This window comes from Clarias gariepinus, chromosome 19, assembly GCF_024256425.1.
Source record: "Clarias gariepinus isolate MV-2021 ecotype Netherlands chromosome 19, CGAR_prim_01v2, whole genome shotgun sequence".
Lineage (NCBI taxonomy): Eukaryota > Metazoa > Chordata > Actinopteri > Siluriformes > Clariidae > Clarias > Clarias gariepinus.
In genome coordinates this window covers 19,633,797-19,656,163 of record NC_071118.1, presented here as the reverse complement: position 1 = coordinate 19,656,163, position 22,367 = coordinate 19,633,797, and the positions used below count along the sequence as shown (strand labels likewise).

Below are 22,367 nucleotides of genomic sequence, written 5' to 3'. Positions count from 1 at the left end.
TAATAAACATTAAAAATGAAGAGTGGTTGATTTTAAGGGGGCATATATATAACCCCCAATGTGCTGATTATTTAAACTAATTTAATTTAATTGACTAATATGACTAACAAAGATAAGCGGTGCGTTTGGTGGAATAAGGAGCTCGGACTACTTTTTCTAGCGAACGCACCATTTAAATGTCCATTATGTAACGCGTCTATCCTTCGCCATAAAAAAAAATAATAATAACAATAATAATGATCATCATCATCATCATCAACAAGATAAATATAACTAACATACAAAACACTTTACGCTGAAATGTATAACTTATGATTAATATGTTTACCTAGGATGCTTGTTCACATTCAGGAAATTTCTTCGTGCAAAATATCACCATTATCAGATATAAGCGTATGAAGAACGTTATGTTAAATCCTAATTTTATTTTTTCTTGTAATTTTAATATCGAACACCATTAAATGATTCATACAAATATTATCAACATTTTTATTGTTATTTCTTGCTTGTTTTGGTTTTTTTACACAGCGCACTAATTTGGTACAAACCAACAAAAACAACAGCTTTGCTGTGAAATACGTGCGTTCTCATCATCACACAGAAAAACCCCCAAAACAACCAATGGCAATTTAACAGCCTGTCGGATAGAGCACGTGAGGATGCAACCAATCAGAATCAAGTATTTTGGGCGGACTATTTGAACGCAGAAAGAGCCAAGAACGTGATTGGTCAAAAATAACGTCAATACTGCTGTCAAATGTTTTCATAAAATCAGCCCTGTCATGTGAAATACACAAATCATAACGTGAAATATGAGAATATAAATGAAAGAATCACTAAATATATCAGTTGAGAGTGAGAAACTATGATTATCATCTTGAAAACGAGGAAATCTAGCGTACGCGTAGTACGTGCAGGTTTTGACGTCACGCGGAAGGCGTGGAAACAGTCTACATCAACAAAAGGGGAAAAAAATAATCGGGAAGAGAAAACAGACAGAAGAGCTGCAGGAAGAAAATGTCCGCTTAACGTTTCAGGTAAATTTAATTTTATATATGCATTATACATGTAAATCGAGATTGTATTTATGACTGTATTTATGAAATGTGTATGAAATAATCGAATGTAAATGTACGACATGGATGATTAATGTCAATTATGTGTGTTTTGGGTAGGGTTTTAAATCCTTCCTGTTAACGTTATTTCATTTGTACAAAGCCAGTTTTGTTCACCACACTACTTAAAATTTATCTAACGATTCATAATACACTATTTTTATGGTATTAAGTATTATGAGAATAATATGTATTTTTTTTGTTTGACTTTGTAAAAGGAGAATAAAGGTTATGTTTGTTTCTTTCGGTAGAAGGAAATGAAAAGCTCGTTGTAAGATTAAATTGTCGATTTAATCTACTTCCAGTCGAATAAATTTACCAAGTTTATATTATGTTTTATTTATAATGATGATTATGATGTTTGATTCGGAAATATTAAATACTATCCGAGGCTGAATGTGACCCCTCCCCCTCCCCCCGTCTGTTTTTCAAAAGGAGAAAAAAAACCAACAGCTACAGCGCGAGCTCTCCGACCGAAATGTATCCGAAACGTATTCGATTTTTAAATGGACTTTTTGCACTATTCACTATTATTGTTTTACGCGCAAAATTCTTTTTTATTTCAGTGTATATATATATCGCAGCGTTGTATTTTTGCTGTTTGCTGAAGGAGGCGGTGACGGTGGTAATCTGAGCCGCTGGGCTGGGCCGCCCCTGACCCTCCGTCTCCAGCAGTGTATAACTAACTAGGGCGAGAAAACACTGACGAAGAATATTGATAATGTCGTCGTTGTTTTAATAGGTTACTTTAACATAACCGAAAAAAACAGAGTCTTGACATGGAGGCCTTCAGGCTGATGAAGGAGCTGAAGGTGAACCTGGAGCAGGAGAGCCAGTATCTGCCCAAGGAGTCGGGACTCAAGCTGATCGAGTCGAACCCTGAGGTAAAACTCCCCGACGCGCGCGCGCGCGCACACACACACACATCCATCATTTGGGACCCGAACACGACGATATTTTATTTCAAAAATAGTTTTAATCCGGAATCATAAATCACAAATCAGTCTGCAACTAAAGCTGCTTGACAGATTACTGGAAATGCTATTTAAGTAGTAATTTAGTAAAAAATAACTGATTAACTTATTTTGTGAATTAACCTTTATTTACCTCAAATACTTTGCCATGGTTTACCCTCTGGACTAATAATGATTTCTTACATCTTAAAAAAAAATGCAATTATTTAAGAAATTGACACTCTTAACTAAGAGGATATTTTCTTCCTTTACCAGGGGAAGGGAATTTCAGCAAAATGTCGCAATGCCAAAGTGGAGGATCTCTGGAGCCTGACCAGTTTCTTTGGCTACAGTACCGAGACCTTTGTCCTGGCTGTTAATCTGCTGGACAGATTTCTAGCTATGATGAAGGTATTTTATGTAATACATTTTTATTATAACCAATCCATAAGTTTGATGCTAATCACTTTAATTGACTACAACATTTATTTTAGTAATGCTAACAAAATACTCAAGAACAATCAAGTGGCCAAATATTTAAAAAGAAAATCATTTATCTGCCTTAAAGGTTCAACCCAAACATCTGGCTTGCATCAGCATTGGCTGCCTCCACATTGCTGCCAAAGTGTTAGAGGATTTGTGTGATGTTTCATCAACGCATGAGCTGATCCGCATCAGCCAGTGCAAGTTCACAGTCTCGGACCTCAGTCGCATGGAGAAAATCATCTCGGAGAAACTTAACTTCCAGTTCCAGGCCGTCACCGCCTTAACTTTCTTGCACCTGTACCATGCAATTGTACTGTCACATACCTCAAGCAGGTGAGAAAATTGAGGCAGTCTATCTCATTTTTACACAATAGGTGAAAACAGAAGGTAACAGACAGATGAATACCATTTAACTCTTGTGTATTGTTCAGATGTCCATTGTGCATTATGTAGGGCAGCTATGTTTTACAGTTGCCCTGGCACATATCAAACTTGGTTATCAGGATACACACTGCAATGTACCAAAGGGCATAGATAGCAAACAGGCTGGTTATAATACAGGCTGTAACCTCTCTAAATAACACAAGTTAAAGTGTACTTTAAGATAGATGGCCCTAATAAGGCTTTTTTTGCTTTTCTTTTCAGGAAAGAAGTTCTTAATCTGGATAAGCTAGAAGCCCAGCTTAAAGCCTGCCTTTGCCGCATTGTATTCTCCAAAGCAAAAGTAAGTATTTACACTAGAAATCAATCTGAATTTAGGCTTTCGGAGTACCATCATTTGGCATTTAATTTTTATTTTTGTCTTATTTATTTGCAGCCATCGGTGCTAGCTTTGTCACTCATCAAGCAAGAGATCGAGGCCTTGAAGTCAGCTGAGCTGTTTGAGATCGCCCAGTCCATTCAGAGACACTTACGGGTAAAATTATATCATATTTGGCCAGTTTATTGTAGCTAGCAACTTTGTTTACAATAACATTTCTTCACACATGAGCCATAGCACAATGGTATAAAAATGAACTCTTCAATGGCAAAAAAAAAATAAATAAATAAAAAAGTAAGGTGCATGTTAACATTTGCCCTCAATAGTGAGGCAAGCTCTATTTGTCCCTAAACAAATCTTCCCTGCTTTCTTAAGGAGATAAAGAATTCCAGGCATGCTCAGTGGCAGTCTGACACTCAGCTATCAGCACACTACACCCGCTTATGTAACCATCACTGTATGTGTATGTGCAGATCTCAGAGACGGAGCTACAGCTGTGGAGAGGCCTGGTGGCTCAGTGCCTGGTGCAGTACTCTTCGCCTACATGCTCCAAACCCAATCACAGGAAGCTGGTGTGGATTGTATCCCGGCGCACGGCCCAGAACCTGCACAGCAGCTACTGCGGCGCACCAGAGCTGCCCACCATCCCTGAAGACGGCTGGAGTGAGAGGTATGGAGTTGACCTGCACACAGAGTTCTTCTGTTTACTAACTTGGTTAGCTTAAACAGTTCATGTTCAAAGGAAAAAATAACCAAGGTATATATTGAAGAAAAAAAAAAAAACGAACAGGTTCTTTAGTAGATTAACTGGCTCTAAAACGGATATATCCCATTAATTCTTAGCAAATCAGCAATCCTTTACCCAAATCCTTATCACATTACAAGTTTGAATCACTTACAATAGAGTCATTGAAAACCAACAAAATGAAAAACAGCAAAAGATTTTAGCAAATTAGTAGTTTTGAGTGAGTACAACAGTTAAAGAAATACTAAAATAAATAAATAAATTCATATAGGGAAGTCAAGAATTTTTATTGTAACCTGGGGAAATTTAGGGAAATCTTCAAATACACCAGTGCTTTTAGTTTCATTTCAGGTGTTACTGCAGACCGAAACAACCCAACCCTAGTATAAACACGCTAGCCTTCTCTTCCAATTACAGTCACTTTTTCACTGCTTGAACCTGCCTCTCCACACATTTTATTCGCCACAAGTATGTAAGGGATAAGAATGATGTCATTTTGTTAGCAAGCAGATCACCATAGTAATCAATAGACAAACAGTTCGTTTTAACCAATTATATATAATAGTGTAAAAAACAGACATCTACCTGAGAGAACCAAGGGACACCCTTTTTGTTCAATCCGAATTAACTATAATGGATATGTGGTTGAACTATAAATAACCATTCATTACTTAGTGGAACAAAAACAACAATGTGTATTGTATTGCTCTATTCATCAAAACATTCACTCAGATCATAGGTGTGGTAGAGAACACATGTTGTAAAGGGGGGGGGAGCAGGTATGACTTCAGAAGTATCTGTGCTGACTAAGGCAGGGTGTGTGTCGTCTGCAGCATGTCTGACGTACGTTTCTCTTTCTGTCTAGTGAGGACTGGGGTGAGGAGCTAAGCTCTGGGGAGGAGTCTCTAAGCAGCTCGTTGGGAAGCGATGCAGAGGGGCCTTACTTCCCTGCCCACTTTCGCAAAAAGTAAGCTGCCTCAAGATGGTCAGCTGATCCGAGGCCATTCTGCAAAAAGTAACCACAAAACATGGCAGCAGCAGCTTCATCTGCCTTACAATACAAAACTTCAGCTTTCAGAGTGATGTCAACAACCACCAAGACCTCTCCATGTTAAAGAGCCACAGTGCCTGGGTTCCACACAAGATGTTACTTGAGAACATATGGCCGTTTTGTTTTTTCATTATTATTACTTTAAATATCTTGATTATTGTATTTCATTGTACCTACTGTAGCCATTACTGATCCTTCTTCCTTTTTGTAACGGTTTTAAGCTTAAAAAAAAAACATTGCACAACACAGGCAGCTAAAGTTTACAACCCAAGACCTTTAAAGGAAAAAAAAAAAAAAAACATCTACAGTGTTTTAATAATAATAATTGTTGGTGCATGTTCAGGTTTGCCACATTCCAGGAGACGACTAAATCAGTCAGTATCTAGGACGCTGTTAAAACACCCTAGGACTGTTGCATTCTGGGACATCTGCCCCAGTACTGTGCATGTTTTTTTTTTGTTTGTTTTTTTAAGAACAGCCGTCATGGATAAGTGTCAGGTTCTGTCACTCTTCAGACTGTGTTCGGCTCGAGTCAGTCAAACTGTGTTTTCTCGTCTGTATGTTTTGGTTTATATACGAGTGTGGTAGTATGACTTGCCAGATTAGTTTAAGTTTAAATTAGCCAAAGTGTTTGTGTGGAGCAAAACACAGTAATCCTGAATGTGTATGTGTGTGTGTGTGTATGTATGAGAAAAAATGTTTGGAAAAAAAAATGCTACAAAATGTAAAAATGTCAATATAAAAAAAAATGTAAATTTGTATAATGTAAAAAAAAATTGTATAAGTTGTAGATACTAACTTATTTATTACTGTTATTTTTGTCATGTTATATAAAACTAAATATTTTTAAATTCAATCCAAGTCTGCTGAGTCTGTCTTGAAAAACCTGCTTATTAATCTTCATAATTACCATGTGATCTTGTAAGATTTTAGAAAACGTTTAACATTTCAGTCTTTGTTCACTTTGCTTTCCTCCATTACATCCCACAATGCCATTCTACGATTTGCTTAGTCCAGATCTCATCTGTACTCTATGCTCAAACTGATCAGGTTACAGAACGTCAAGCTTCATTCATGCTAAAACCAGGATCAGTGCTATAGTGCCACTTTTCAGATCACTAATTAAGCAGAGCCAAGTCTCTGCTGTAAATTCTCGCTTGTGGAAATCAAACATTTTACTCTCTACGCTGGATTTCTTACTAAAATTGAATAAAACTGGGAAACGGGAAAACCTGTTGCTGTTACGTTTAAGAACCAACAGTGAAACCTGATCGTGTTATTGCCCACATGCTTGAGATCTCTGACATTCCATTCTCCTAACACCATTATAACTTAGCAGTATTGTCCCAGAGAGCAGAATCAAATTCCGCATAGGAATTACAAATCAGATAAGCAGCAAATAACTAAACACATCAAAAACATTTCAAAATAAACAGATAATAGGTTTCAACATGGAGTTTTCCTTTAAACCTGGAATGCTGAACGAAACAAAATACTTTTATTAACACAGTACACTTCCTAAACACTTATTCAGACCTGTGTGTGGCACGTGACAGATTATTCAATAGCTTCCTTCTAAGGAAATCTTTGTGTTGCACAAGTTCAGCAAACCAGGATGAACAAAAAACTTTCAGCTGTTTGTTCACATTTGTGACGTTAACACAGCTGACTCTTGACATCAGAGAGCTTCTGGTGATTCACAGTGGAAAAGAGGAAGTGCCTCGCCCTGACTAATGAGGACAGCGCGTTACGCAGCAAGATGTCTGCAGTTTCATGGAAAACCAGACACTGTAATCATATAAGGTTGTGGTGTCCTACCTCTGGGAGTTGTACATAACGTTAAGACACTGTTTTGTAAGAAATAAAAAAATAAATAAATAAAAAAGGTACAGAAACTGCATAACTGCAACAAGGTCATGTCCTGAAATGAAATGTACAAAACACATTCTTGTTTGTTTGTTTAGTGGCTGATGTTTGAGGATTTGCTACACATTTAACACATACTATATGACCAAACGTATATGGACACCTGATTACTACTAGTTCAGCCAAGACTTACTTAAAGCTTCTGCAGTCCCACCAAGCTGGTATCTTTCAATATCATCTTACTTTTTGCTGTATTTACTATGAATTGAACTCTTTTCCCAAAATAATGAAAACTGGGACCCTAATCTTAACCACAGAGACCCTGAAAAAGCAGAAAAATATGGATAATGCAAATGCCCTGTGCAAGAAAGTAAAATTGCTATATATATTTATTGTATCTTCTGCTGTATTTTTTTTATTTGTCTAGAACATATTTGTTTAGTCCAAGTATCCATAATGAATATGTATTTATATTCAAATGCATCGCTATTCTACATAAGATCATGAATGCAACAGGGTAAGATTAAGCACTGGTTCTAGAAGGGACAATGGTGAAGGATGATAATTTGGACTGGTCATGACTGTCAGGATAATCATATGGGTTAAGGGGGGCATTGAATTAATAAATTCATTAGTTGTTGTTTTGACTAGAACAGTAAATAAAAACATTAAGGTAGAAGGTAAAGACTGATGGCAAAAAACATGAGAGCTGTACCAAAAGTAATGCAAAAGTGGACATTATTTTTTATTAACGCTTAATCCTAACAGAGCATTTTTAGCCATTTTGCGTTGCTGTGTTTTAATATATACAGTATTGTGTTTTTTTTTTTTTTTTACTTTAACAATCTATGAAACATGACAGAGCAAAATAATAATAAAAAAAGGTTGGACTATCACATAAGCAAGAAATAAACCATATAATCACATTTTTATGGTTGTTTCTCTGCCCCAAAAACAATAAGCATTTTGTGGGCTGTACAGTTTGTCATTCCCATACTACTCCGGTAGTGGTAAAATCTACAGGCACTGTACAATCAACCATAACACGTTTGGTTCTACATTAAATATCCAAACAATCAAATGCACTATTTGAAGCCTAAAGTCTCCATATCCCAACACACCGGAAGGCTTGCTTAAAAGCCCCCCCCCTTCTTTTATTGACCAACGTCTTGTTTCCAGCACAAACCTACCCCACTTCAGTTTTAACAGTTTTAAGTGTTAAGTTCAAATTGCACATGTTGGTAGAGTAACTTATCCTCTATACAAAAGGTATTACTCACCATAGTCTCCATCACAAGCAATGCATTTTTGTCTTTGTTGAACCCAAATCACAAATCCCCTCTGAAAATCCCTTTTGTCACAATTGATGGTTTCCCACTGTATCGTTTCCCCTTTTTTTAACCTTCATCCATCTTGTGCACATTGCTCTTGTCAACACTGTCACCTTAAAACATTCTGTAGCGCAATGGGAGACCATCACCTGCAACAAAATATTTTCAAAGTGGATACAGGAGGTGGGTTTAATGATGGTGCAAATGCATCGCTTCTGTTGGACACTACCTTGAGTAGAGCCTTTGTATGAAGGGAGAGTTACTCTACCAACAAAAGTTATGCTGGTTTTTGCTTTAGTTTTGGTCCAGCCCTCGTATTTTAAGACTAGATGAAGCACATTCTACAGTCAGCAACAAAAAACTATCTGCTTTAAAAGATTAACACTTCGTATTATTTGGAGAGGTATGCATGTGGTTTTTAACCTCACTAACATCTGCTCAGAATGAAACTCCTCCTTCACAGTTAAATTTTTTTGTCATTCTAATGCTAAAGAGAAAATGCTTTCAGGACTTCATTCTGCACGTCAACATCCAATTTCAGTTCTGTAGCAGTGAATATTGACTTATGTTTGGAGACTAGTGAGGCCTGGATCAACATGCCAGAAAAACTTCCCCAATCCTGCTGTAGACATCCAATCCTCCCATCAATCATTAAGCCACAGTTAGATCAGCATTAAACTAGGAGTTTTTGCATCGAGCTGCATTTTAGTTTCAAAATCATTTGACTCATTTTCAGTCATTTTTTGCTGAGCAGCCAAGTAATCCACAGAAGTGTATTTTATAAACTAGTATATCCCTAACTCTGCATACAGTATATGATATAATTTTATAAAATGATATTGCAGCAATTTACTTTAACAGTGCAGCATGTAAAGATTGTAAGTCAATTAGTGCATATTTCTAATTATTGGTCAATGAGTAGCCCATAACATAAAATCAAAGACATGCAAGTTTTAAAACAATTTTGGTGTGGAAAGATTTAACTATTGCATGATCTCATATGCATGTATTTGCTACTAGATCTGTTGTTACTGCTTTCTGAAAAGTACCAAATAAAAATCTTTACACCGTGAACTGAGTCAGCAATCTCTGGCAGTTTGTTTTATTGTGGGTTCACTGAACAATAAAAATAAGATCAAGTTAATGGAAAAGTACAAAGTACAGCGACTGAGTCCAGGTTAGCATAAGTAATGGTTAACTGTAGTTCAACTTCCACACATGAAACGAACAGCACACAAAATGTTAACATGCAGAACATAGAAAGAAATCTAGCAATTGAAACCATGTTACATTGAAGGAAAAAATGTTTATTATGACTTACCAATTCAGAATCCCATTCGAGACTTCTTTTTCTGAGGTTGGGCGTTCTGTGAGAAGGTCCTCAATGAGGCCCGTGATGGTGACAAAAAACTAGAAGATCTGGTAGCTACCAAACCAAATGATGTAGAGGCCTCGGTATCCTGGCCAGGTTCTTGAGAAGAGCCAAAAAGGGAGCTGCTAAAATCCTCCTGTTGCTGCTGATGCTGCCACCATCTCAGTTCTGAATGGTTTGTGCGCAACACTTTCAAACTGGACACAGAGGAAGATAAAAGCACTGAGGTGCTTTTTACACTTGTGGCCTGGCTTAGTTGTTGTTCCAAATCTATTGGAGGAGAATGGGATACACTAGTGGCTTTGTCTTGCTCAGAGTTTTTCACAGTTTGAGATGTTTTCAAAAAAGTTTCCACTGCCATATCTGAGGACCCTTTTATGTCCTGAAATGATCTGTGAAAACCTGGGCTCTTGTCTAGGATTTCCAGGTCAGAAATGGTCTCGTCTTCTGGTGCACTCTGAGAGTTATAAACGCTCTCTGCATTCGAACCCAAATACTGACTTGTGGCTGATGACCAATCAGAAAGATCATCCTGGTAGCTCATGGATGAGGTAAAGCTTGAAGAAAGAGCAACTCTGTTTCTGGCTCTTTTTGCCTGACGACGCTTCCTTCGCAGAGCCTCAATCTTGGCGTCCCGGTTTAGACCAAGTTTTTCATGCCACCAGTCACTCCAACCATCTTGCCATGAAGCACTTATACGCCGACTCAGATCATCTGGCCAGTCCTCAGGGTCCACCTCATCTGGAACTGGGGTCAACTCTAGACGAGGCAGGTATGTTACCCCGTGTACAAGCAGCTTCCTGGTCTTTAAAATCTCTGCCTGGTCTTTCCTCAATCTTTGGAACTTGTCCTCCTCAAGCTTGTCTCTTTTTTGGGTTTTCCACTGCATTATATCACTGGTCTTTAGTTTTCTGTGCCTCCAGTGACTATTTCTTCCTGCAGCCTCCATCAAAAGGGATTCCAACCATTTTTTCCAGACTAACTTTGTGTAACGGCTAGCCATTTTGGGCATTGCTGGCCTCACTGGATGAACATTGTTACCTTTAGCAGAACCCTGAAGAGGTTCAGAGTTAATCCCTTTTTCTGAAGGGATTCTCAGTTGATGCTCATCTGATGTACGAGAGCCATTCTCAACATCACAGTCACTAAAAACTATTGGACTCAACATGCGCTGATCTCGCTCTCGTTCATCGTCACTGTCATGTCCTAAAAAAACTCGGGACTGTAGTACAGAGTCTGTGTTGGATGTTGGTTTTACTGATTCTGAATGAGAATCAATTGAGTCAAAATGTTTCAGTATCTGGTAGAAAATGTCCCCAGCCTCTGTGAGCTGGAGAACACACATGAATCCATTGTTTTGAGTTGCAGTTAGGCCTGAAAAAAAAAAAAAAAAGGATCTGATTTATTGCAAGTGGGAGCATTTTCGACTATTGCACAAGTAATAAGAGTTCATTTCTTCAAGAACAGAACAGTACAAAAAATGTAAACCATTTTACGTTCTCAGTGCATGTAAACACTAAAGAAATGCTTGTGAAATTCCCTGAAGATTAGCACTTTCTACATCCATCCAGCGCCAACAACCACAGTTTAATTCACGGAGAATCACAAAATTCCCCTTATTCTAATGTTTTATATGAACTACCAATGAATCTTTTGCCCTGCTTCTGCCGCATAATTAGATTTGGATACATGCATAAAAATGAGTAGATGTTTATAAAGTGACTTTTGTGCATATAATGTACGTATATATCATTGTGTAAAGAAAAAAAAAGCAATATTCACCTGCAGCACGAGTGTCCAACCTCGCTTGTGCTGTGTGCCGTCTGTGCGGCAGCTGCTGAATCTTCAGGCTCTCGCATGGGCTGTAGAGCTTTTGAATTAAGCCATCTGCTTGGCAGGCTCTTTCTCTTCCTCCTTTAAAAAAAAAAAAAAAAAAAAAAAAACACATATCGAGCAACTTTAGTGCAGTAAGCTCTACAGACAAATTATTTCTCTCCAACTAATTTTTTTCCCCTAATAGCCTAAATAGTACCATCCATGTCAGCTTTAGAAAGCATCTTCAGAAGATGTTACAAGTTCCAGCTAACTGTGGCCCTCTCTTCCACTGCACATTACAGCTGGAGTTCAAAGCCCATCATAATAATACACAAAATAAAGATTCAATAGAATACAGTGATGTCTCTGTACAATATATGTTGATACAGCAAGAATTTTCATGGCACACTGTTGTAGTAGTCAGATACGCAAAAAAAAACAAACAAAAAAAACACTCCGTTCTGTTGCAAAGGCTTTCCACTAGATTTTGAACCTCGCTTTGTGCACAAGGGCATCATCAAGCTGGAACTGGTTTGGACTGCTTTAGTTCCAATGAAAGAAATCAGTACTGCTACAGTAAATAAACCTCTTTCATACAATGGACAATGGTGCGCCTACAACTTTGATGCAATACTTTTGGGTGAGGTGCATACATTTTGCATGCATATGTGCATGTCCTTACCAGAGTACTGCAGTAACATTGTTTCCTGCGCTGTCTGTGCTCCCAACAGTATTTTGGAGGTGTTGCTTTGACCCAAAGCTGGCACAACATGGGCAAAACATGGAGGAGACGCCATCATGTGCTCCCACTTCAGGACAGGCACACATGGCATTCGCTCATCCAGGAGGTACGCAGAGAACTACAAGATAGAGACAGAAACGTAATTTATTTAGATAAATAAACATAAATTTTACCATGTGTGTTCGTTTGGGGAGTGGAGGGGAGACAACATCTCATTGTTTAACAATTGATGCGCCGTCTACTCAACTCAGCTAAAATTTTCACTACTTTTTCTTATTCTACTGTACTAAATGCAGGATTAATATTGGTGTGTACCTATAACTACTCATTTTCACCTGTGTGGTGACGAGATGGTGAAAGCCATGGCTTTCAGTCAGGTATTTGCCCAAGACGATCCTCTCTCCACTCTTACAAGCAGCCGTTTCACCGATCCGGAACAATGTGTGACAGTCACTGCTCTGTGGAAACATGATCACATGATTTGATTATAATACAAAAAAATAATAATTGCCCTGGAAGAATAAAAAAAAAAAAAAAAATCCTCACAATTTCTTTTAAACATGTTTTATCCTCATTTGAGATGCTCACATCAAATCAGCTAATTAAATCAACATTTTTAGTACATTAATGGGGAAAAAACAAACTGGTTGTGGGTATTTTCGTACTCTGATGTCCGTTAGCTCTGCTCCAGTCCTGTCAGCGTAAACCAGCATTCGTGGATGAGCCGCGAACTCGCACCATCGCCACGAGGACTTGGCATTGAAGTATAGATTTGTCTTCTCATCCCGGACCTTTTGCAACCTGGAACATCATAAGACACTATTTATTTCATGAGGCACACTGAAAAAAAAAGGACAATTTTGGCTAGTATGGATCTGTATTTAAAAATTTGTAACTTGAATAAATCATAGCAACATCATAACACCACAGGTATCACACTAAGTACTTTTAAAAGTTCTGGTTAAAAGAATGATTTCTTTAGAAGACATTGTCAGTCAGCATCATCTAATTAGGCAATGAATGTCCTTGGAATGCTGGTTGAAATGTCCAGAACCATAATACAGGCTTGTTGTACTTAGGGCAAGCATGATATGCACATCACATTCTATTGCAGCACGCACAGTTCCAAAACATAGTGATAAAACGATCAGGGCTTGCATAAACAGAGAGACAGATTTTCTCTCTCCCAAACACACACATGCACAAACTCACCCCTTTCCCACAACCCAGAGATGGACTGCTCCGCTCTCGCTGGCTACCACAAGCTCTCCCGAAATATGAGGACTACAGAGAAATAAAGAAATTACTAAGGACAAGGAGTTCAATGTCAGTTACAGTTACTTACAGTCAGCTAGATTTTAATTAATCTAAAATTCATTGTGCAAGCTCATGTATTTTGATCTGCGTATGAATAAAACAAAGTCCTGATGAATTACAGACACTTTTTTAGTCAAATATGTAGTTATAAAGGAGAAGGCAGAAGAAGCAAATACATTTGAACAGTACAGGGTTTAAGATAGGCTTAGTTGATGAACATTCAGAAGTTTGACAACAAATTCTAGTTTACAACAACAAGTAAAAATATAAATGAGAACTTAAATCAAAACAGTATTGTGTCGTTTTAGTAAACATCTTCAGAGACAACTAACCACTAGCAGTGCAAGACCATGTGTTTAAAATTACTGCCACTGGCATTTGTCCTTGTTCCCCAGGTTTCAGGTTTGGGAAATGCAGGATAGGGTGAAATAAATGGTAACCGTAGTAGTACTTTCCACGTAGATGTTTGGGATGTTAAATTACTTATTTACTGTTAATTTGTACAGCAGTACGAGTGACAACTATTAAGTTTAAAGCCTTGAAGTCTACTTTAAGTTGCCAAGAGTGGAGTATGTCCCAAATTTCATCAGGAAAAAAGGCTATAGTTCATATCAAACAATCTCCACATGCACACTAGCAATAAAATGCAAGTTTCAATAGGGATAAAATTTTCCCACTGACTTAGCAACAAAGTAAATTGTAGGTTTATGTGTCACTCAGACATAATAGATTACCTTGTAAAATAACCTTAAATTGTGGCTAAAGGATTATTAAGGTCTGTTATTATTAAGCTTTTAAGAGAAAGATGAGAAACACCCGAGCCAGCACTAAAGATGAGCAGAGGTCTATTATCAAAGTAACCTGGTCTTATATAATGCCTAAAGCAGTGCTGGTGCCATGCTGCATTAATGCAGTAATTCGTGAAATACTTTTCTGTTTTGAAAATATTTGTGTATATAGATTTACTGTATTTTTGAATACCAAGAATCAACAAACCTATTTTAAAGCACATTAGCCTTTAATGCTAAACTAAATTTAAATGATCACTAAAGCAAAAACAAAAAAAATTGAAATGTACGCAATACCTACCTGATATTAAGGCTAGTAGCTTGTTCATTTAACTGCACCACCTCTAATGGACGAGGGCGGCTTCTAGGTTGCATTACCCACGCTGCACAGAAACGATCTGAACGCAAGCCTAAATAAGCTACACACAAAAAAAAATCATTAATGAAATACAAATACAAATGACTGTCTGTCAAGAGAATAATCACTATTTGCAGAATATTAGCACCTCCAGGGGTCATAAAATAGAGTAATTTGCAATAGCAATATATAAAGAAATTCAGCGACATTTACCCAAGTGAAGGTGTCCAAAAAGCCATGACAGTAAAAGAGCATGCTTTTTTTTGCAGGTATTTATTCTTGAATGTACAGGACTGAACTAAAAATGAGAGCCAAAAGTCCTTCAGAAAGCATTCAAAACTATTCAATAAGACCGCACAAAAAAAAAAAAAAAAAAAAGAAATCACAAGAAAGCCTGGCTCATTGGAAGCAAACGACCCCCAGTACGAACAAATCAGTTCATGATCTAAAAATTTTTTGTCCCTGTTCATGAACTCCTCCTTAAAACACGACCCAGAAAACGCCATTCAAAGTTGCCACTATCAGCTGAACAAAGGCATGCAGGAGCATCAGTTTTGCTCAGTCAGTGAAGGTGGATCGCCCACATAATTAAAGAATTTTGGGCAAAGTGAACTGACGTCCAACCTTTTGCCGTGAAGTATTATCAGAATAAAACGGTGCTGAATAGATTGCTACACCTCATGAACAATAATGTGGTGTCTTACTTTAAAAGAATTGTGCAACGCAGGACCAAAAAAATCTCTGGATAGCTTTTTTTTTTGGTGAAAACGGCTAACTTGCACTAACCAGACCTCAAGATAACAAAAATAAATAAATAAAAATAAAAAGAGAAAAACCCTAAAATAGAATGCCCAGGGTTATTATGGAATATGGGCCTCTCCTTCCAGAAACTAACCTCCTCCCCTCGCCACCCTTTAGGTACTTTAAAAGTACAGATATTCAATCTCTCGTGTATATTTTTTTTAGTGCTGTATTATTTCTGTATAATTAAGTCTTTCATACTTTTATATTTTGTGATATGAACAAAATAATTAAAAAGGTAAATAAATATAGTTCATAGTGATCAGGAACGGATTAATTCTATTTACATGTATTCTTATAGAAAAAACTGAATTGATCTATGAACATATCGGGTCACGAACAGAATTTAAAATTATGTTCATGAACCAAAGTTCCACTGCAATCCTTTTATCACTGGTGCCTCCAGCAAATTAACTTGGTATATTAAGTAACCCATTCACATCCCTTGTGAATAGAAATATTGCACTTTGTATTAGGCTTACCTTCATCATCTACTTGGGCCACGCTAACCTGCCTCACTGCTCCTTCGAGATTGAACACCAAAGGCTTACTGACCATATTCACAACCGAAGGTTTATCGTCACTGAATTCCAGCTGCATGAGGTGAAAATCTGTATAAATACAATTTAGGACTGAAAGCTAACAAAGCTTAAATGCAAAAATCTGAAATCAAATGCCATGCTAAATACATAGAACTTATTTATCATATCACATTAAAATAGAATTTTGGGCCTAAATTGAATTGGCAAGATTATTCAAAAACAATCTGACTCAGATCAATCTTCATCATGCTACAGTATATTGTATCGCAATGCATTCTATTAATTTTCCATCTAATGCAAGTGCAGCAGCGGGCCTGATCTGTGCAGCCAGTCCAATTAAAATATATTAAAACCATGCTGGTTGCATGATCACATTCTTTCATGGACAGACTGCAAGCCACAGCCTCTTCTTTTCCCCTCTTAGAGCCACAAGAGGTATTACTGTCAACAGTCAGATGCTATGACGAAGAATTTCAATTGTTGTGACACACAATGCATTGAGCAGCCCTGACAGCACTGTTATTTTTTTTTAATAATTAGTATTTAAACCAAAACCAATTAAGTGCTATTCTCAAGGACATACAAAGAAAAAGGATACTAATGGAGTTTAGGGCTTCTCCACTGGGATAAATCAAGAAGGCTTCATTCTGGCATTCAGGGTTTGGGAGGCAGGCTAGAGCACCCCCAGTTGTGGCAGGTTGGAAGTGATTTAACTCCTTCTGATGGATCAATTCCTCATGCAGTAGCTCAGCCAGGAGCGAGGAGGGAATATCAGGTAAAACGTCACCCAGAAGTTGATGATAGCGGTTCACCCTTTCTGAAAATAGCAAATCGCAGCTGCGCAGCAAAGTGAGGGGGGAAAAAAATACACACAGTTTGTGTAAATATCTCATTTATATCACAAAATCACATTATATTTGGGATCTTACTACTTTTTTTTATTTTTAAATGGCAAAAGAAACATGCAACATCAGTGCATGCATTAAATTAATCATTTAACAAAACAGCACCCTCTATCTGTCCCTCTAACTAACCTTGTCTCAAAAGCATAATTTTTGTTTTGTACAGACCATACATCTCAATTCTTTCTCTATAAGCCAGAGGACACAAGACATTTTCGGCTGATAAAATGGGTTAAAAAATTATGACAAATTTGTCAAAGCAGAAAGTCTAATTAGTTTGTGAAATACCTAAAAGACAAACTTAAGGACCTTATTAGATAAATCTTAACCTTGGACTAGACTACGTCATACTGTACACTACTGTTTGCCAAAAAAGAAGCAGTGTTTCCAGTGCTGTCTTTAGACCATAAACATGAAACTTTACATGAGCAACAGCTAATCTCGGTGCAAAATATGGTCAAATCTCTCTAACGACTGTGACTTTATTTTTAAATAATAATGGGCTTTCTGTTGTAGGTACAGGTGATAAGAGCATACATATGGATAAAAATCTCTCCACAGTTAGTCCCCCCAATATGTACATACGTAATGGACAACACTTTTACCTCTATTCAAATATGTAAGCTGTGAATAAATAGGTGTAATATTACTGCAGAGGCATTTTTCCATCGCTCACTCTGAATTTCATCCTGGACTTAACCGAGAAGCAATCTAGTCAACTATCAGCTGATGAGCAACAACTACTGTCTAATTTCTGTCTGACAAATGTTTAGCCAGGTTTACTTAATTACTCCATTGAGAGACACTTATAGTGTGTGTAAAGCGATGCTGCTGTGTTTAGGGAGCCCCTAAACTGCTGTATTATCTTTACTTCATCCATCATTATCTATTTCAATGGATTCCTCAAAACCCAACTCGCAACACACACAGCTGATACTTCAAAATGCTGATTTCAATTAGCCAAATATCGATTTTTTTTATTTTATTTTATTTTTTTTTTACAAACAGTGATGAAATTTTCACTTCATTAGTCCCACTAAAATATTGTGCAACTCTAACCTCCAATACAATTCATAAAATATTAAACTTAAGAATTCAGAAATAAAATCTAAAACTAAATCTAGAATTAAATCTATACACATGAAATATTAGAAATATTAAGTGAGCCCCCCCCTCTTTTTTATTAAGCTTACTTAATTATTATACAGTTGGGTGGTGTGGAGAGGTGCCTTACTTTTTATATTTTAAACTGCGTAGAAAGCCCCTCATCTTGCCCATCCTGGTGACGCCCTAGACAAAATGTAAAAATAAAATCACCTAAACAATTTTTCACTAGATAGGCACTGACTTAACACACAAAAAAATACCTGCACTAGAAAACACACAAACCCACCTCAGGACAATTTCTGGCAAAACTGAAGTGTTCTCCAAGCAGATTGCCCATCACAGAGAATGAGTCCATGCAGTGATGCACATAGAAATACTGCAGCTAAAATAAATAAAAGAAGTCTATAAAAATAAAACGAGTTTGAAAATGAAAATAGATAAAATTAGCAGAAGGGAAGTCATGAGCAGTTTTGTGCCAGATTACAAACTGTGCATGCGTCAAACTGTGGCTAGCATCTTAAATTGGAATTCAGACAGTTTTGAATGAATCTTTTCCAGTACTTTGATATCTCCTGAAGTTTAACACGCTTCATAAGTGATAGCAAAATGATAAGTAAAAGCGAGGTTATAATCAACTATGTACCAGATTTAATAATCTACTTTAAAATAACTACTTGCTTAATGTAAACACAGTAGACAATTAGAAAAATGAACCATGCTAAATTTGTTTTAAGACGAAACTTAATCTTTATCCTTTTTTTCATCTTCTCATTCGTGATTCACTCTCAGATAACAGATCAAGGAGTTTAACTGGCTGATGACAAAAGGGCTACAACTTTTCTTGTATGCATAAGATACTCAACCTTACAAATTTTTATAATATCACTGATTACATTAAAGCTGATCAGCTGATTTTTTTAGCTTTAACCCTTTAACTATTTCTTCTTACTCTTTTCCCGTCAACGACGATTACTTATGATAGAATATGAATAAATAAATGCACAATTACCAAATACATATATGAAGGTAACGTTAACCATGTAGTAAACTTACATGTTCAGGAAAGTCATTTGGACTGACTGGCCGATCCCAGAACTGCTTAATACCTTAGTGAAAGTAAAGAAAATAAATGAAACACACAGCTTTAATTTAGGCGAGTCTCATACTAAGTGATTACATCAGTCTTTAAGATTATTACATCTTACACTGCACAAAAATACCAATGATTATATACCAGACTTGCAAAAAAAAAATCATGACACTTGTACAGAATCACCAAATTAATCAAATCTGCACCTAGATATCATTGTATTGTATCAGGTGGTGACTGGTGATTCCTATATTTAATATTCTATAATATTCTCAAGCAGCATGCGAGATCTACACTACCTTGGGTAGGAGGGAGAAGTGGTGTTACAATCGGCTCTGTTGGGACCCAAACCTCTCCATCCACTTTACGCTGGGGCTGAAAGAGGAATTGGGTCTCTCTCCTGACACCACTCTGGAACACAGTTAGACATATAGCGTAAGAAACATGTTTTTACCATGTGAACTTTAACCAGAACTGAAATGGAGAGACTCTGAAGCTCGTTTGAATGGTAGTTGAGGCCAAATCTATGAACAAATTAATACGAGGTAAAACTACTGACTAAAAGCTGACAAATCTGTGGCCATGCATCTGCAAAGATGGACACTTCTACAGTCGTCGCACAAGCACAAGCAAAATATAATTGTTGACATCGCATCATCCACAGACAACTTTTGAACATGAAAGCATGGGGAAATAGAAATTGGGGTGCAGGAGCGTGTGAAGACTGACTGCGACTGACTCTCACTCTGTCACTGCATATACGTTTCTCTAACAACCCGTGTTTTGTTTTACAGTGATGCTTTACATTACTGCTTCTTATCGTCATGGTTTTAGAATATATGAGACAAACTGGTTTTAAACTTTCCACAGGAAGAATAAACACGTTTCAGTTTTCATAGTCGGCTTTTCTTAAAAAAAATTAAATAAAACAAGCCATGCTGTATCTTCCGTACATGTCTTTAAATTGTAAACTATGGCATTGATTGGCTGTGTAGAGTGACGCATATAGCCACGTCCACAGGGAAAAAGCGCTTAATTACTGGTATATTAATTGTTTTCATTCATCAGTTATTAAAAAATTTATATTATTTAAGCCAACTTCACCGTTAACATTTAATACCCAACAACTGTTCTTGTAACTTGGCACAGCTTAACACCGGCCATTCAATCTCTGCTCAGAACTGGCACTAACGATGCCTAGCATCCAGTGGCTGGAGTTTTTGACACTGGTTGGAAATCGAAACCATGCTTTCCTTCTTTATGGCGGGTGAGAAACCCAACACTGAGCCACCAATCTAACAGTGATGTTAATAAATCTGGGAAGAATGCTCGTCAGATATAAGATATTTAAAACTTCCAACAGAATGTATAGGAATATAGAGCTCTAATAGCCTCAATACATGTGGTGATTGTATTTGCCATCACAGGTACCATTCATAGAGACAATAATAATGAAACAATTACAAGTTGTGATTAGTGCTGAACAAAAATCTAAGTCATGATATGGGCCATTACAATTACCTAATCGCCAAAAACTGCATATAGTCAGGAATATTATGTAGAGCTTGCGATTAACAAGTTTTGTTTTTTAACTTCTGGGTGCTAAATAAATATTGGCAAGCATACTTTTTATTTACATACTTTTTAAGTTACAGAGAGAACCAGAGTAAGTAGATTTTTTTTAGCTTCAGCCAACACCTGATCATCTTATGTTTAGACGGGGTGAAGACCTAAAGAGACCCAGTAGCTTGCACCGATTATAAAATGTGAAGTGATAACCTGGGGGTGCCTCAGCAATGCACGAACTGGACAGACTTGTCTTTGCGCAGGACGCATGAATCAAACCATGTACAAGGCATTTCTGTAAGAACATCTCTTTCCTTCTGCTCTGACTATGTCCCAATACTCTGAGGACTGTTTTTTCCCCCTGAACAGGACAATGCTTCATACCACATAGTCAAGTCAGTCAAGATGTGGATGGAGGACACCCAGCTCAAGATCCTGTTATAACCAGTCCAAGCTCCATATCTAAAGTCCATTGAAAACATCTGGAATGAGAGTATGTCAAGACACATGAAAGCCGAGGTGCAAATTAGAGTTTTTACACCAAATATCTGACATTTTTAGTTAAAACATTAGTACGGCACTGTTTAAAAAGAAATATGAATTTGTTGTTTGTTCATTATTTAAGATATAAAAAACATTACATATTTTTGTTAAAGTAAGGTTAAAAGGAAAACCTGAGAAACTTAATTTAGCAGTGATCTCTTTTCTTTCCAAAGCTGTATACATAATAGAGATGGGGAAACAAATCAGTTATATCGCGATTCATTGTGTGGCAATTTATGCATCATTATACTGACTGCAAAATAAACTTTATTTATTCATTCATTCATTCATTTATTTATATGTTTGCATTAAAGGCGGTAAAATGTTGCCAATCCTTTATAATCCTACAGGTGGCGCACACTAAACTATTAACACACCTAGAACAGCAGCATCCCGTGTGTTAGGAATCAGGGAATGGTTTAAGTCTGTCTACAAGTACTGTATAAAAAAGGCTAAGACGCATTCAATATCGTAAGGAAATATTTATCGAGTCGTGAGACTAACAGGATTGCAATATAAATCGAATCGGCACCCAGCAGGTATCGTGATATCGTATCGGCTGCTCCCTGGTGATTCCCATCCCAAATTCAGGGATGTATAAATAAAACGTGTATGTTTGTGTCATGAAAATGAAAAATTAAATCGAAGAAACATGACACCAGTGTGTCAGAGTAAAATCAACTCCACAGTGTTTATCATGAATAATCCCGGATTACCTGGAATCCGCCCCTGCTGGTCTCGAGCAGCTGCCCGTACGAGCCCCAGTCTCCGTAATCATGCTTCACGGTGGCGGTCGGCGGTCCGTTCAGGTAGAAATGTGGGAAAAGCTGATGAGGGAATTTATAATCCATGCTGGAGAGCGAAACTCACCGGGACATGTTCCGGGCATGTCCGCCTCGCGTCCGTCGGCTCTCACGTGGCGGGGTTGTGAGCTCAGTTTTGTAGAAACGCGCAAACATCACACCCACACGTCCATAACTAAGAGACGAGATAAAAACGCCGGACCGACAAACGATTTACCACGTTGTTTCGGAGTTAATAAAGCAGAACACGTGGTGGCTAACCGGCTCCAAAGCACCCGCGCGGTCCGGCCAAACGCGCGTGCAGGAGAATCAGA

At 37.4% G+C, this 22,367-nt stretch overlaps 2 protein-coding genes across 3 annotated transcripts; one reads left to right on the top strand and one right to left on the bottom strand.

The window, feature by feature from the left end:
- The first annotated feature begins 950 nt into the window (after nt 1-950).
- Nucleotides 951-5,795, top strand: ccng2 (cyclin G2). The gene is made up of 8 exons (XM_053479018.1): nt 951-1,037; nt 1,858-1,999; nt 2,345-2,479; nt 2,637-2,887; nt 3,200-3,278; nt 3,372-3,470; nt 3,788-3,984; nt 4,925-5,795. The coding sequence occupies exons 2-8, from the start codon at nt 1,895-1,897 to the stop codon at nt 5,028-5,030; spliced, it is 972 nt and encodes a 323-aa protein (XP_053334993.1). The 5' UTR covers nt 951-1,037; nt 1,858-1,894; the 3' UTR covers nt 5,031-5,795.
- On the bottom strand, nt 3,302-22,367 carry taf1c (TATA-box binding protein associated factor, RNA polymerase I subunit C). Of its 2 annotated transcripts, XM_053479013.1 has the most exons (15): nt 21,967-22,367; nt 19,441-19,552; nt 19,105-19,157; nt 18,338-18,433; nt 18,179-18,234; nt 16,641-16,879; nt 15,983-16,111; nt 14,643-14,760; nt 13,449-13,520; nt 12,902-13,037; nt 12,572-12,694; nt 12,177-12,354; nt 11,462-11,593; nt 9,629-11,053; nt 3,302-3,997 (listed from the first exon to the last, which is right to left on the bottom strand). In XM_053479013.1, the coding sequence occupies exons 1-14, from the start codon at nt 22,099-22,101 to the stop codon at nt 9,633-9,635; spliced, it is 3,000 nt and encodes a 999-aa protein (XP_053334988.1). In that variant the 5' UTR covers nt 22,102-22,367; the 3' UTR covers nt 3,302-3,997; nt 9,629-9,632. The 2 variants fall into 2 exon arrangements, with proteins under 2 accessions (XP_053334988.1, XP_053334989.1); XM_053479014.1 differs by lacking the exon at nt 21,967-22,367 and having other exon boundaries at nt 18,338-18,453; nt 19,441-19,526.

Excerpts from the sequence above, each read along its gene's own strand:
- ccng2 (XM_053479018.1), top strand. The coding sequence starts at position 1,895 with ATGGAGGCCTTCAGGCTGATGAAGGAGCTGAAGGTGAACCTGGAGCAG. Across the intron at positions 2,480-2,636 it reads GATTTCTAGCTATGATGAAG|GTTCAACCCAAACATCTGGC; the intron begins GTATTTTATGTA and ends TCTGCCTTAAAG. Across the intron at positions 3,471-3,787 it reads CCATTCAGAGACACTTACGG|ATCTCAGAGACGGAGCTACA; the intron begins GTAAAATTATAT and ends GTGTATGTGCAG.
- taf1c (XM_053479013.1), bottom strand. The coding sequence starts at position 22,101 with ATGGATTATAAATTCCCTCATCAGCTTTTCCCACATTTCTACCTGAAC. Across the intron at positions 16,880-18,178 it reads CGCAGTTTAAAATATAAAAA|CTGCGATTTGCTATTTTCAG; the intron begins GTAAGGCACCTC and ends TTTGCTGCGCAG. Across the intron at positions 13,521-14,642 it reads GCTACTAGCCTTAATATCAG|TCCTCATATTTCGGGAGAGC; the intron begins GTAGGTATTGCG and ends ATTTCTCTGTAG.